Raw genomic sequence first — 16844 nt, 5'->3', positions numbered from 1 at the left:
TGTGACCACCTCCCTTCTCCAGGCATCTGATACCATCCCAATAATTGAGGAACCATGTGATAAACTGCAGTTACAGCAGCCCTACGCCCCCTACCAGGGCTACACCCCTCACTGGGTACACACTACCCTTGGCCATTAGATAACACCCTAAACCCTCTCTGCTTCTTTGCCTTTATAATTACACATTTTCATTTCATCCATCTCTCCTTAATCTTCATGTGCTTTGCGGCTGACATCTTTTCACAAGTTTTTGAATTGGCTGATTATGCATTCATCGAGTTAAAGGGATAGTTCATCCCAAAATGTTTATTCTCTCATCATTTACTCACCCTCATGCCATACCAGATGTGTATGACTTTCTATGTGATTTTTGGAGCTTCAAAGGGCTGGTCACCATTCACTTGCATTCTAAGGAGAAACAGAGCTGAGATATTCTTCTAAAAATCTTAATTTGTGTTCAGCAGAAAGAAAAAAGTCATACACATCATGAGGGTGAGTAAATGATTTTTAAATAAAAATTTAAAAAAAGAATTTTCATTTTGGGTCAACTATCTCTTTAATGAACGTGTTGCTGCTGAGGTTATTTGTAGCTGCTGCTTTTGCAAAAATATTCAAATTCATTCCAGCCCAACCAGCCTGAGCCCTTATCTGATTTTTCAACTCCAAATCATAGCCACTAACCTTTGCATACACTTATATCTGCCCATTGTCCTTAGTTAGCAGTGATTTAATGCTAAAATCTCTTTCTCTTTAAGGCCACAGAGGAGCCAATCACTGCAGTGGACTGCATGGAGCCCATGCTCCGCCCATTCAATCTGGTCATTCCATTTACTGTTCAGAAGGGGGAGATCACAGGTACCACTTATTAAGTAAATAAAGGAAAATTGGATCAGAGAAACTATTAGATATTAATTTCAGTGTGTAATTTGAAGTAGTTTTTTTGGTATAATGCTTTCTCTTAGAATTCCCTTCTTTAATCAAATAAGACATCTGTTTTTGAAAATGGAGTTTCTGTAACATTATGTATTTTCCAGGTGAGGTCCGTATGCCTTCTGGTAAAACTGCCCGTCCCCACATCACTGATAACAAGGACGGGACTGTGACGGTCAAATACGCCCCCACTGAGAAAGGCCTACATGAGATGGACATCAAATATGATGGAAATCATATACCAGGTATAGAAAAAATTTAATAAGTTACTTTGGTCTCAAACTATTAAAAAATATGTTAAGTAACGGTTGTATGTTTGTTTGACAATGGTGTTTGAACAGGAAGAGTCATCTTTTTTATATCTACTTACAGGAAGTCCACTGCAGTTTTATGTGGATGCCATTAATAGTGGGCATGTGAATGCATTCGGCCCTGGTCTGAGTCACGGCATGGTCAACAAACCCGCTACCTTCACAATCATCACCAAGGATGCCGGAGAAGGTAAAACACACACACACACACACACACACACACACACACACACACACACACACACACACACACGTGAATGCATTCGGCCCGTCAGCCTAAGGTTACATACTTTCATTTCCAGAATGTTTACTATCAGCATAAACTCTGGTGGTCTACATTAAAGCTTATTCTGGCAAAGAACCGTCCACTTAGACCGGAAGAGATACAGTATGTTCCTGAATGATTTGTACAGTTTATTTATTTAAAATCTTGAAAAGTCATGGAAATATCTATGATGAATATACACTCACCTAAAGGATTATTAGGAACACCTGTTCAATTTCTCATTAATGCAATTATCTAATCAACCAATCACATGGCAGTTGCTTCAATGCATTTAGGGGTGTGGTCCTGGTCAAGACAATCTCCTGAACTCCAAAATGAATGTCAGAATGGTAAAGAAAGGTGATTTAAGCAATTTTGAGCATGGCATGGTTGTTGGTGCCAGACGGACCGGTCTGAGTATTTCACAATCTGCTCAGTTACTGGGATTTTCACGCACAACCATTTCTAGGGTTTACAAAGAATGGTGTGAAAAGGGAAAAACATCCAGTATGCGGCAGTGCTGTGGGCAAAATGCCTTGTTGATGCTAGAGGTCAGAGGAGAATGGGCCGACTGATTCAAGCTGATAGAAGAGCAACTTTGCCTGAAATAACCACTCGTTACAACCGAGGTATGCAGCAAAGCATTTGTGAAGCCACAACATGCACAACCTTGAGGCGGATGGGCTACAACAGCACAAGACCCCACTGGGTACCACTCATCTCCACTACAAATAGGAAAAAGAGGCTACAATTTGCAAGAGCTCACCAAAATTGGACAGTTGAAGACTGGAAAAATGTTGCCTGGTCTGATGAGTCTCGATTTCTGTTGAGACATTCAGATGGTAGAGTCAGAATTTGACGTAAACAGAATGAGAACATGGATCCATCATGCCTTGTTACCACTGTGCAGGCTGGTGGTGGTGGTGTAATGGTGTGGGGGATGTTTTCTTGGCACACTTTAGGCCCCTTAGTGCCAATTGGGCATCGTTTAAATGCCACGGCCTACCTGAGCATTGTTTCTGACCATGTCCATCCCTTTATGGCCACCATGTACCCATCCTCTGATGGCTACTTCCAGCAGGATAATGCACCATGTCACAAAGCTCGAATCATTTCAAATTGGTTTCTTGAACATGACAATGAGTTCACTGTACTAAAATGGCCCCCACAGTCACCAAATCTCAACCCAATAGAGCATCTTTGGGATGTGGTGGAACGGGAGCTTCGTGCCCTGGATGTGCATCCCACAAATCTCCATCAACTGCAAGATGCTGTCCTATCAATATGGGCCAACATTTCTAAAGAATGCTTTCAGCACCTTGTTGAATCAATGCCACGTAGAATTAAGGCAGTTCTGAAGGTGAAAGGGGGTCAAACACAGTATTAGTATGGTGTTCCTAATAATCCTTTAGGTGAGTGTAAATGTTTTTAGTTAAGCTTAAATGTAATATTGACTAGCATAAGCTGCTCTTTGTGAGTGCAATCTCTATCAAATGATTTGTTATAGATGCACTCAATAACTTTTGTATTTGTGTAATTTTGCACTTGGACACTGACATCTAGTGACTTGGATGCACCATCATTTAGTTTTCACTTTCAGATGTCATTGTAGAAATTTAGTATTCACAATCAGCCATGATTACTTTAATCAGTGAGAGAAAGTGTCAAATAACAGGATGGTTACGGAGATTAAGTGAGTAGTATTTGGTTGGTCATGTGTGAACCCTCTCCATGTTGAATAAAACAGCTTTTATAAGGTTACTGATATGACTGGAGTCTTCATTTTAATGTGTGATCATTATTTCTTACATATATTGCAGAAATACAATTCATGTCTTTAGGAGTTCAACTTTTTTAATGAGGAAAAAATGACTGAATGCACCTTTAAAATCCTTATTCTGTAATAAATAAATGGAAATCCTGGAAATTCATTGGTTAAATGGTAACTGACATTTAGGGGCTTCTCTTTTCTCTTTTCTTCAGGTGGTCTATCTTTGGCAGTGGAAGGCCCCTCTAAGGCAGAGATCAGCTGTAAGGATAATAAAGATGGCACCTGCACTGTGTCCTACTTGCCAACTGCCCCAGGAGACTATAATATAATCGTCAAGTTTGATGACAAGCACATCGCTGGAAGCCCCTTTACAGCCAAGATCACAGGTGGAGTTTTTGTGTGTGCCCAAATATGTGTATGCAAGCGAGAGAGAGAATGATTAAGAGGGGGCAAAGTTATGTCTCTCCATCAAGTCTATGAATAACTAAATTAATAGATGTGTGTGTGTACCTTTACACTAGGAGAATTTAACCGCAGAAGTGCATACGTACTGTGCTTCTAAAAGTAGAAGACACATTAAAAGAGTTTTTAGTAACAGGAAGCACCTGTTTCCCCTTTCCCCCAGTCTCACTCTCACATGACTCTATATGAAACTGCTCTCTGTAACAGGCATGTGTTGCACCCACAAAGGGAATGTTTATTTTTATTACTCGGGGTCATGTTTACTAGTTAAAGGAATAGTTCACCCAAAAATGTCAAATCTTTCATTATTTACTCACCCTAATGTTGTTCCAAACCTGTCTGCTTTTCTTTCTTTGATGTTACTCAGTCAGCTTTTTCAATTCAATATTTTGGAGGCATATGAGGCACAAAGAGAGAAGCTCTTTTACAATGGCTTGTTGTTTTTAGCTCTAAACAACACAAGTTATCACATGAATGCGTGTGCCACTCTGAACGAATGTCTCTCCTAGCTCTCATGAAAACACATTAAAACTTATTGTATGGCTTCAGAACTCTTGGAATATGATGCACTATACTTTTAGGTCTTTAAGCTTTAAAGTAAGGAAATATCCACTGCTATCGTACTGAAAAGAGTGACTGTGGTATTCTTAAAAAAAATTACCTTTTTTGTTCCAAATGGGACAGAAAGTCAAATGGAACAACATAAAGATGAGTAAATTATGATGAAATTAAAATTTTGGGGTGAACTATTGTTTTAAAATGAATCATAATTATATTAGCCTTATACTCAAAATACACAAAGTATGGCTCAAAAAGGTAGAAGACAAGTGTCTTATGTATCCTCATATGGCATTCTCCCTTTTTCTCTATCCAGCTGTCTTTACCTCCTTGTTTTAATCCCTATTCACTTCACGTGTCACTTCCTCTTTATAAAGGTGATGACTCCATGAGGACGTCTCAGCTGAACGTTGGCACGGCCACAGATGTGTCTCTAAAGATCACAGAGACTGACCTGAGCTCTCTGACCGCGAGTATCAGAGCACCATCTGGCAATGAGGAGCCCTGCCTACTGAAGAGACTGCCAAACAGACATATTGGTGAGCAACAACATGACATGATCCATGACTGAGATGATAAAGAAGCCTATAAATAAGGCATATTGTGTAATTTATTGAACGCGTACAATGACTGAGAGTTTTTATAATAAACTAGATTTCATAAGATGAATATTATACTAAATATTTAGTTAATTTAGGAGTAAAATGTTATTTTCAATGTTGAAATATGTTCTTCTATGAAAGTTAATGTGGAGAAACAACTGTAAGTAAGCCATTCGCAGGTTCCCTAAAAAAAGTGTAAATATGGTAAACCTGTGGCGTTATCAAAACATTGTTCTGTTTGTTTTACCATCTCGACACAGCAACATTGACTTAGCCAATGGCATGGTAGAACAATGAAAGATGGGGAATGTTTGGGAAACCTGTTTGGAACAATTTTTATTGAAAGGTGCTGCTAATGTCACAGAAATTCCACTTCAGCTTTAATCAAACAACCTGTTTAAATCAATCATTAGGAGTTAAACAGGAATTAAAAACTTGTTGTTATGCCGAAGACACCCTAATTAATACACTTTTAGAAGCTTGAAAAATTAGCTTGGACACACATCCTTTTGAGGTTTTTAAAAAACTAAAGAATATCAATCCTCTGACTGATGTCAGCAATCAAACAATGAAACTTTTTGAATTAGTGATGCTAGTGGTTGTCTCAAAAACCCAGGCACCTTTAAACTAAAAGCCTTCCTGTGATTTCAAAGAGAATTGACTATCAGCTCAGAAAAGACCTTTGATGTAAAGACAAAAGCTTGAAGCCTTGCTTTTTGTTAGATATGATAGTAATACCGTAAAATACTTCATAAGCCTGAACAAAGAACTCAGTCCAGATGCTCTTTGCTCTCAGGAATATCCTTCACCCCTAAAGAGGTGGGCGAGCATGTGGTCAGCGTGAAGAAGAATGAAAAACATGTGACCAACAGCCCATTCAAGATCATGGTGGGCCAGTCGGAGATCGGAGATGCCAGTAAGGTGAAGGTGATTGGGAAAGGTCTTATTGAAGGACACACCTTTGAAGTGGCAGAGTTTGTAGTGGACACCAGGAGTGCAGGTTAGTGTTATTTCCCCATGTGTTTAATTGGACATATTTTTTGACAAATGTCTTATTGGTGGTTAATTTAATTTTTTTTAAGAAAATTTGTTTCTAAAGAAATGAATGGTAGACATGTATCTTTAAAATTATGTACACTTCACTTGAATACTCAGTCATATCAAAGGAATAATAAAAGCTGTTTTGTTCCACAACATGTGTGTCGCCCCCCTCTGGTGGCTGCCATGTTTATTAATATCCAGCTGTTGCTTACCTTAAAGGGATAATTCACCCAAAAATGTAAATGCTCTCATCATTTACTCACTTTCATGCCATCCCCGATGTGTATAACTTTCTTTCTTCTGCTGAACACAAATGAAGATTTTTAGAAGAATATTCCAGCTCTTTACGTCTATACAATGCAAGTGAATGGTGACCAGAACTTTGAAGCTCCAAAAATCACTTAAAGGCAACATAAAAGTAATCAAGTGGTTTAATATGTCTTCTGAAGCGATAGGTGCTATTCATTAACATTAGTAAATGCATTACTATATATTTACTCTGCATTTTTACATTGAGAATAAATGTTTTCATCCAAAAGCTGAACATTTTTGCCTTCAGAGGCTTTATACAGAGTTTTGATGACTGTTCTGAGACCAGTGCAGACAGACCGCACACTTTGGGTGGGAAACAGATAAATATTTCAATATTTTTTTACTATAAATCTTCATTCTGAAAGTGTAAATGGAGATTTATAATAAACATTGACTTAAATATTGATCTGTTTCTCACCCACAGCTATTATATAGCTTCTGAAGATCTAGATTTAACCACTTAAATCATATGGATTACTTATTATGGATTATGCTGCCTTTATGTGATTTCTGGTCACCATTGACTTGCATTGTATGGACCTACAGAGCTGAAATATTCTTCTAAAAATCTTTGTTTGTGTTCTGCAGAAGAAAGAAAGTCATACACATCTGGAATGGTATAAGTGTGAGTAAATGATGAGGGAATTCAAATTTTTGGGTGAGCTATCCCTTTAATTTACCTCAAACTCTGACATTTTCCAGAGACTGTTTTATTGTTTGTCCAGGAAGATGAATAGGAACCAATTAAATAAAGTATAATCATTTATTGTATCTTTTAATATAATCCTTGAATTGATGATTCTTATAATGCACAGAATCAGGCTTGTAAAACCGACCATTAAAACACAGATATTGATTCTGTTCAATGGCAGGTTATGGAGGTCTTGGTCTGTCCATCGAGGGGCCAAGCAAAGTGGACATAAACTGTTCAGATGTGGATGATGGAACATGTAAAGTGACCTACTGCCCAACCGAACCTGGAACGTACATCATCAACATCAAATTTGCAGACCAGCATGTGCCAGGTACAACACTTTACACAAACACTGCATTTCATGGCAAGGAGCAGTCAGTAACTGACCCAGATACCACAGATACATCGCTAAGACATACATTTTCATCAGGACAAAGAAAAAGTGAATGCTCAGTAGGTTTTAGGGCTCAGCACATTGTCAGAAAGTAGAGATTGCAGACATTTGTAATGTCGGTCCTTTTGAGGTGAAAACTATTAAACTCTTTTTACAGGAAGTCCATTTACGGTGAAGGTTCAGGGCGAGGGACGAATGAAGGAGAGCATCACCAGAAAGAGGCAGGCACCCTCCATTGCCACAGTGGGCAGTACTTGCGACCTCAACCTTAAGATTCCAGGTGAGGACAATTCCATTTAGGAAATGATGGCGAATGGGTGGATAATGTGAAGGAAAAACAAATGCCATGACAAATTAAGGCTTTGGGCAGGAGGTGTAAAACTATTGTCCTTCTAGCTGTCTCACTTTCGATCTGTCACTGACTCCCACTGTCACTTGTGTAATTTCCTTTCTCTTGGTCAAGATTTTTTTTTCATATGGACTTTTTAATAGAATATATATTTAATTAGGTTTAAGCTTAAAACAAGAAACTAAATTTTTGTCACTAAAGTAAACTTAATTTAAGATATATTCTCTGAAAACAATTATTAAAGGAATAGTTCACCCAAAAATTAAAATTCTCTCATTATTCACTTACCCTGTTGCCATCCCAGATGTGAATGACTGTCTTTCTTCAGCAGAACACGCATAAAGATTTTTAGGGGCCTGGGTAGACCCTCAATGAGTAAATACGCTGACTACCACCTCTGGAGTCGCGAGTTCGATCGGTGTGTGCTGAATGACTCCAGCCAGGTCTCCTAAGCAACCAAATTGGCCCGGCTGCATGCGATTATTATATAAATATAATATATTATAAATAATTGCTTGTTTTATGGATGCTTATTCTGTATACTTTTACTGGCAAACAGTAAAATAGGTTTCAGTGTTGCACTCTAAATTAAACTTGAACAAAATAATAAGTTTAAGTGAGTAAGAAAGAGTGCGAGAAAGAAAACTAAAGAGACTAAACAAAGGACATTTTCTTTGTGTGAAACTTCCTGTATTTCATGTTTTCCCCATTTTCATCACTTCCTTTCTTCTTCCTTCTTTCCTTTTTCCTCTTTCCTCGGGTTCCTCATCTGTAGGAAACTGGTTTCAGATGGTGTCAGCCCAAGAACGTCTCACTCGTACCTTCACACGCAGCAGCCACACCTACACGCGCACAGAACGCACTGAGATTAGCAAGACCCGCGTGGGCGAGACCAAACGGGAGGTGCGGGTGGAGGAGAGCACCCAGGTGGGGGGTGACCCCTTCAGAGACGTTTTCGGTGGATTCCTGGGCAGGGAGAATCTGGGTCCCTTCAGTGGCATCCAGGCCCGACAGTCAGAGGGTGTGTGTGTGTGTGTGTGTGTGTGTGTGTGTGTGTGCTTGTGCTACTGCGTTGAACACTGATTAAGCAAATAGTTCACCCAAAAATTTGTATTCTCGTCCCAAACCTAAATGATGTTCTTTCTGTTATAAAACACAGAAGATACCTGCAATTTTCCAGGTTGCAATTTTTCAATAATGTTTGGAAACAGGGCGGTTGAGCTCCAAAAAGGACAAAAAAGCACTGTAAAACAGTTAAAGGGTGGGAAAGGAGGAGGCGAGAACCGGCTTGACGATATAAATCATAGTTTAATGGAAAACTTTGAAGACAACACAAACACACATGACGGACATGTCCGCTAACGATCTCTCTCTCCCGCACGGGCCTTTGCAGTCAGCCTTTAAACCTCACAGAGGCATAATTAGCCTAATACGGGACCGGGTGTGTAGGGTCATGACCCGGCCCCGCCCTCCGCCCTGCCACAAGCACCATAAATGATATAAATGACATAAAATGCATTTAGTCTGATTTGATGTCAATAAAGTAAAATGTCATTGATTCATGATTGTCAGCAAAGAACATTTTTATTAAATTCTGCTCCTCACACAAAGCTATTGATGGTTTATGAAGACGCACAAGTCATATTAACTACTTTTATGGTGCTTTTTTTGTCATTTTTGGAGCTTGACAAGCTCTGGTCATTGTGTGCTGTTATTGTATGGAAAAGAGTTTCTTCAAAATATCTTTTTGTGTTCAACGTAAGAAAGACAGACGAAATTATGACTTTCTGAGTAAATTATTCCATCACATTTTGCAGCCAAAATTCTTTGTTAGAGTTTCTTTTTGTTATTTTGAATATGTAGTGATGTCACTGTATGCATGTGTTTATGGGGTTTTCACTGGGAGCGAGCGCACCCTTTCCACTGCAAACATTTATGACAGGAGAGCCGAGCTGGAAAATCTGAGCAGCCTTTAGCTCTGTGGCCAGCCCATCCAAAACAGCAACTTTTATTGAAGTAATGCCTCAAATTTAATGTGAAATGTCTTTTACGAGCCCCTGTCTCTTTTCTCTTCTCTTCCGTCTGTTTCTCACATTCTCATTTTCCCTCTCTCTGCTTTTTTCTTTCATCCCTCTTTTTCTCTCAGGTGAGACAGGAACTCAGGAGATGACCGCACAGGTGACGAGTCCCAGCGGTAAGACAGGAGATGCTGAGATCATAGAAGGAGAAGACAGCACCTATAGTGTGCGCTTTGTGCCTCAAGAGATGGGTCCCCACACTGTCAATGTCAAATACAGGGGCCAGCATGTCCCTGGAAGCCCCTTCCAGTTCACTGTGGGGCCCCTGGGAGAGGGAGGTGCCCACAAGGTTCGGGCCGGTGGTACTGGACTGGACAGGGGAGTGGCTGGAGTTCCTGGTAAGAAACAGTCAGGAACTGCTTATCTGGGATATTGTGATGTCTTTGCACAAAAAGTTACACAGTAAAATATATGAATAGAAACTTTTTAGGTTCTGAAATAATGAGGTTACATGAGATTAAAGGAATTTCATTTTTTGATTTGTAACTAATTTTTTGTGTGATGTTTAGCTGAGTTCAGTATCTGGACACGGGAAGCCGGTGCTGGCGGTTTGTCCATAGCAGTTGAAGGGCCCAGCAAAGCCGAGATTTCCTTTGAAGACAGGAAGGACGGGTCTTGTGGAGTGGCCTACGTAGTGCAAGAACCTGGTAAGACCCCAGAATGCTAATATTAGCCTAGTTTTGCTTCAGTAGTTAAATGTTTACAACTTTTTGTGTAGAATTTACAAGTGTGTTTTACAGTAACAACCAGCCTTCTTATTCACTTTATGCATTTATACGTTTGATGCCAGGTGACTACGAGGTGTCAATCAAATTTAACGATGAGCACATCCCAGACAGCCCTTTTATCGTTCCTATTGCGTCACTGTCAGATGACGCACGCCTCCTCACCATCACCAGCCTGCAAGTGAGTGATTTCACACTCAAAGACAGTTACTAACTTACACTGAGTTGTGTTGAGGGGAATAACTTTTCTCTGTAGCAGTGAAATGGGATATGATTCAGAGACTCCTTGAGTGTAAGAGTCAGCTCCTTTATCAATAGACTCTGTGAGAGCACTTGATGGAGAGCAGAGAGCAAGGTTTTCACATCTTATCATGAGATGAGACAAGTCTACTTGCAGTTCCCTTCTTGAAGATTTAAGAGGGGGTGTCTCAGATCAAAATAAATGAGCATGAAGTAGTGGCAGAAGTGTATTCATGTTGGCCAATGTGATATTAAGGAATGGCTTTTCTGTGGAAAGAGTTTTTAGTTTTCATTTGCGCTCACTCACTCTCTCTCCCAGGAAATGGGTTTGAAGGTTAATCAGGAGGCCTCGTTTGCAGTGCAGCTGAATGGAGCAAAAGGGGCGATTGATGCAAAGGTTCACACACCCTCCGGAGCATTAGAAGAGTGTTACATAACTGAACTAGACAATGGTGAGCATACAGACAAACACTCTCACACATAGTCAGTTTAAATATTTTATCTAAGATCCAAAGTAGATCTTATTGGTCTACTGTATTAGTAAATATTTTCAAAATAATATCTTAATGATTTATTTTGGCTTTAGTACAATGTAAATGTAAATTATAAACAATTTAAATGAAATAAATTGCAATAATGTAGGTTCTCATCTTTATAATATAACACTTGACATTTTTTTGCACAGTAAAAATAGGTCTTTATTTGAAAATGAATAGCTGCCATTATATTTTAGAAAGGCCGTTCCTCACAAGGTGATCATTATATTTAGGTGTCCTTGGGATCAAGAAGTTTGAAAACCCTTTACTATGTTACACAGAGACAGTTTAACCTAATTATTAACTATGTGTGCCTGTGTGTGCAGATAAACATGCAATACGGTTTATTCCACGAGAGAACGGCGTCCACTCCATCGACGTCCGTTTTAACGGGAGTCACATCCCGGGCAGTCCTTTCAAGATCCGTGTAGGGGAACCTGGCCAGGTGGGAGACCCAGGAATGGTGACTGCTTTTGGACCTGGACTGGAGGGGGGAACTACAGGTATGTGAAAGCTCCATAGTAAAACACCAGCATTGCTGGTTACAAGCTTATGTTGTGTTTTGGGTGCTGGTCCCCTAGCATTGGATGCTGGTGTGTGGAAGTCTCCACCAGGCTTTTAAACCAGCTTCACCAGCTAGGTTTGGCTGAGTTTGGCTAATCAGCACTAACCAGTTTAGACCAGCATGGTAATTGCATTGGTTAAGCTGGTATTTTTTAGCAGGGATTTCATAAGTTATAAAAGAAATAGTTCACCAGTTTTATTTTTTAAAAAAAATAATAAAAGAAAATAAAAAATTATTATTTATTCACCCTCATGTTATTTCAAACCCATATGACTTCTGTGGAACACAAAAGGAGAGGTTAGGCAGTATGTTAGTCTCAGTGACCATTCATTTGTATAGCATTTTTTTTGTTCATGTAATGAAAGTGAATGGTGACTGAGGCTGTCATTCTCCCTAGTCATTCAGGTTTGGAACAATATGACGGTGAGTAAATCATGACAATTTTTGGGTGACATGGGTGAACTATTCCTTTGAAGTAGCCAACCACAAGTATTAAGACACAGATATAAACCTCCTTGCTTCATCTTTTACAGGTGTACCATCAGACTTTATTGTAAACACATGTAATGCGGGGTCAGGAGCTCTCTCTGTCACCATTGACGGCCCCTCGAAAGTGAAGATGGATTGTCAAGAGTGTCCGGAAGGATACAAGGTCACCTACACACCCATGGCCCCCGGCAGCTACCTCATCTCCATCAAATACGGAGGACCGCAGCATATTGTGGGCAGCCCCTTCAAAGCCAAAGTCTCTGGTGAGAGATCTCACTTGTTTTACTTTGTGGTCTAGTGATAAAAAAATCATGTCTGATATCTTGAAAGGTTGCTGGTTCAAATCCCAGAAGGTTCCCAGAAGAACTTCCTCACTTTTGGGCCCTTGAGCTTGACCCCAATGTCCCTGTAACATGATCCAGTTCTTCTACTGTAATAAATAAACATGAGTCTTCTTCAAATCTTAATATTCTGTTATTTAAAGGGATAGTTCACCAGAAATGGAATAATCTGTTAAAATTTACTCACCCTAATGTCATTTCAAAAAAGGAGAAATTTGTATGGATATCATATGCATCATTTTAATACAATGGCAGTGGATAGTGATTGACTTTCAAGCTTTTCAAGCAACAGAGGTATCATAGAAATAGTCAATGTAGCTTGTGCGTCATATTCATATATGAAGGAATACGATATTTAATTTTAAATGAATATTCCATTTTTAATACTAGTTAAGTCAATCAACAGTATTTGTGGCATAATATTGATTACCACAAAAATATATTTTGACTTGCCTCTTTTTTTCATTAAAAAAAGCAAAAATCATGCTTACAGTGAGGCACTTACAATGGAAGTGAATGGGCCAATCTGTAAATGTTAAAATACACTCCGTTTCAAAATTATAACCACAATACAGAAACAATAAGTGTGCTATCATGATTTTAGTGTGATAAAATCACTTATTAATCTTTTCTGTGTAAAGTTATACCCAATTTTACTTCTTTGCATGACGATGTAATGTCAACAAACACTAAAATGACTGTAAAAATAACCATTTAAACAACTTTACAGCTCAAATAATACACACTTAAACAATCCAAAAATTGGCCCATTCACTTCCATTGTAAGTGCCTCACTGTGATTATTTTATATATATATATATATATATATATATATATATATATATATATATATATATATATATATATATATATATATATATAGAAAGCAGGGATGAATCAAAATGATTTTAACCCTGAATATTCCTTTGTCAGTTTATATTGAATATTCGTTGTTCATTCATGAGTGAAATGAGAGACACTCATTTATAGTAGTTTGTGTGTTCATTTTTGGGTGAACTGTCCCTATAAGTCTGGGAAAAAAATCCATAAATAAGAGTAAATAACATTTTACAGCACTCATGAACACGCACTCATGTTGAAATGAGGAAATATGCTTATAAGATGATATGACCAGTCAGGATTACATGCAGGATTCATTTGAAAACAAATATGCTTATGATGATTTGGGTCTCCACTAATTTTTGTGTATGTGTTTAAGCACCAGAGTGATTTAAATGTGAAAATAATATGCTGTCCCTCTTACGGTTTTAACACATCCCTCTCACTCATAAACAACTTTACAAACACAGAAAACACTCACAGGTTTATGTGAATTTATGAGTCTTTTGCAAGTGAGAGAGTTCTGTTGGCTGAAAGTCTTGCCAAATATATTTCCCTGTCATTCACTGACACCAAAACAATTATTCCTTAAAATAAGGAACCAATCTTTCCATAAAGAATCAAATTAATGGTGAACTTATTTACTCCCACAGGTGCACGTCTGTCTGGTGGTCATTCTCTGCATGAAACATCATCAGTGCTGGTGGAGACCGTGACAAAATCATCCTCAGTGGCTGGATCTTTCTCCTCTTTGCCAAAGTTCTCATCCGATGCCAGTAAGGTGGTCTCTAGGGGGGCCGGACTCTCCAAAGCCTTCATCGGCCAGAAGAACACCTTCACTGTAGACTGCAGTAAAGCAGGTAACATGCAAGGATATACATTTTTATAAAAATAAACTTAAAATTATCTTTTCTTACAGACAGGCAGATTGATTGATTGATTCCCCATTTTGCACACACACAGATGACTAAACAAAGTTTCTTTACATCTTGCAGGAACTAACATGTTAATGGTAGGAGTGCATGGGCCAAAGACTCCATGCGAGGAAGTGTACGTCAAACACATGGGCAACAGAATGTACAACGTCACATACACAGTAAAGGAGAAAGGAGACTATATTCTGATAGTTAAATGGGGTGAAGAAATGGTGCCTGGAAGCCCCTTCCACGTCACAGTGCCTTAAATAGACTCTTTTTAGACCTTCTTCACTATGCAAAGACTGCTGTTCGTTTGGAGAAAGAGATGGGACTCACCGACATTGTTGTGCCAAACCTTTTAATGACATATTAACTTAATGCGTATTCCAAGCAATCAAGAAGATGTATTTTGCTTGTTATCTGCAAGCTTCTGTGCCAAATGTCTTCTATAATATACCATCTTCTATAATGTTTTTGTCAAGAACATTTTGTATTACATAATTTTTTGAGGTTGTGAGAATAGAGAATGTTTAAAGTGACTGATGAAACAGGTTTGCACTGCCTAGCAGCTGCTGTACTGAAGCAAAGATGCGAACAAGGCTTACATGTAATCTAAATCATGCCTACCCTTTTACCCGATATAGTCCAGACCATTTGCATACATAATTGAACAGATGATCCATTTAATCTTTTTTATCTATTGCTAAAACTGGTCTTATTTTTATGATGGAATAACATGATTTATTCTCTACAACACTAAAGAATGAGTCTGGACCAGGTCTGAAGTCACTCCCAGTTGTAGGCTTATTTTGAGCAGCGATTATGCCTGATGTTTATGTCCTAGTCTAGGCTAACAGGGTCTAAACTGGTCCTAGGTGGCCTGATGCTCCGGCAGACTGGGTTTGCGTGATTGTTCAGATGAGATTTTTGTACCAAGCAGCGAAGCAAAAACCGTTAAGCATGTGAATGTTTGAAAATCCAGTTTTTATGGTGACACAATGTTAAAGAGCGACATTTTATAGTTATTTTATATGTATGTGGGTATGAAATAGAAATGTATGGAGAAACACTAATTGTTTGATATTTTAACCTACTGTTTGGTAAAACTGTGCTGGCATATTAAAGTTTTAATTGCTAACTTGCAGTTGATGTCCATATTCTATTCTGTTCTATTCTCTTCTGAACTATTAACTTTACTATTAATGCAATTCTGCAGCTTTTAAAATATGTTCTGGAATAGTTTGAGGTTTTTTTTTGTGGTTTAGATGTTGTTTCAGATTAATACCTCACTCTTCAGTTATTTTATACTGAGAAAACCAATTAAAACAACAGTATAACCCATAAGAGACTAGTCCATCCACCACTGCCTGTTTTTCATTCCCCTCAAAAAATGTATATGGCACCGCTCTGAATAAGGTCCATAGATTGTTGACCCAGAAAGTACTCAGAAATAATACTCCATTAAAAGTACAAGTATCTAGCCAAACACATAATTGAGTGAAACAAAAAAAGTATTCACAATACATTTTTCTAAAGTATTAGAAAATAAACTTTTTTCCTAGTTAGAATGAAATCAAGAGAGGAGATTGTATGAGAGAGGATGTTATTAAAATCGATTTGTTTAAGTCGTCTTTTTACTTTTTTCGACGACTGTCATATTTTGTCCCTCAGTGGCATTCACATCCTGGCCATAGAATCATGTTACAATAACAAGTAATAACAAATACCTGAGAAATGTGATGTCTTAATGTTTTTTTTATAAATTAATATTTAGTTTGTGAGTCTTGTTGAACGATTTATTAAAAGAACAACTTCATGAGGCTACACTGGACGTGCTGTCTGTTTTGATTCACTGAAAAGAGTTGGTTCATAAGATTCATTTGTTTGTCGGACAACATTGGTTGCTCGTATGTCTTGATTCACTATAAAGAATCGGTTCATAAGAGTCATTGGTGTGTGATTCGGAATACATGCGATGAATGTTATGTTTCGCCAGTGAGCACAAACATATTTCAAAGACATGTTTCTTTCCCATTATTTTACGTCATTTGGTCCTTTTATCTCCCCATCATTCAATTCAGACTGCAAATGTCAGACTGCAAATGTACAGGTGGTCGATTAAGTGAGATGATTCCGCTATGAAATTCTCTACCTCTTGCCAGACGGGAGGAGGGTAAAGAGTTTGTATGAGGGGTGTGTGGGGTCGTCCACAATGCTGGTTGCTTTGCGGATACAGTGTTATTATGTAGTAAACATTATGTTTACCTTCTCTGGATGTTTGCTCCACTTAGACACTTTTTTAATTAAGCCCCAGAAAATAAAAACAAAAACTTTGAATATTGAATAATCAGTAACTGAAAACATGTTCATCATGTTTTTGTATTTGTTTGAGATGTATTTAAATAATTGCTTTGTGTGAATTGC

The 16844-nt window shown here is 38.3% G+C and overlaps 1 protein-coding gene across 1 annotated transcript in view; it reads left to right on the top strand.

Moving 5' to 3' along the window:
* The window catches only part of LOC127637303 (filamin-C-like), a 62390-nt gene extending 46360 nt beyond the window's left edge, over positions 1-16030 (top strand). The window contains 18 exon segments of the mRNA XM_052118293.1: positions 23-115; positions 756-855; positions 1035-1175; positions 1303-1431; positions 3490-3663; positions 4675-4836; positions 5696-5899; positions 7125-7277; positions 7498-7620; positions 8465-8710; positions 9836-10105; positions 10277-10414; positions 10558-10673; positions 11052-11184; positions 11595-11771; positions 12367-12585; positions 14157-14363; positions 14499-16030. Coding sequence (XP_051974253.1) covers positions 23-115; positions 756-855; positions 1035-1175; positions 1303-1431; positions 3490-3663; positions 4675-4836; positions 5696-5899; positions 7125-7277; positions 7498-7620; positions 8465-8710; positions 9836-10105; positions 10277-10414; positions 10558-10673; positions 11052-11184; positions 11595-11771; positions 12367-12585; positions 14157-14363; positions 14499-14686 — 2973 coding nt within the window. The 3' untranslated portion in view covers positions 14687-16030.
* Positions 16031-16844: the final 814 nt, after the last annotated feature.

This window comes from Xyrauchen texanus, chromosome 45 (genome assembly GCF_025860055.1).
Source record: "Xyrauchen texanus isolate HMW12.3.18 chromosome 45, RBS_HiC_50CHRs, whole genome shotgun sequence".
Lineage (NCBI taxonomy): Eukaryota > Metazoa > Chordata > Actinopteri > Cypriniformes > Catostomidae > Xyrauchen > Xyrauchen texanus.
This window is presented reverse-complemented; position numbering and strand designations above follow the sequence as displayed.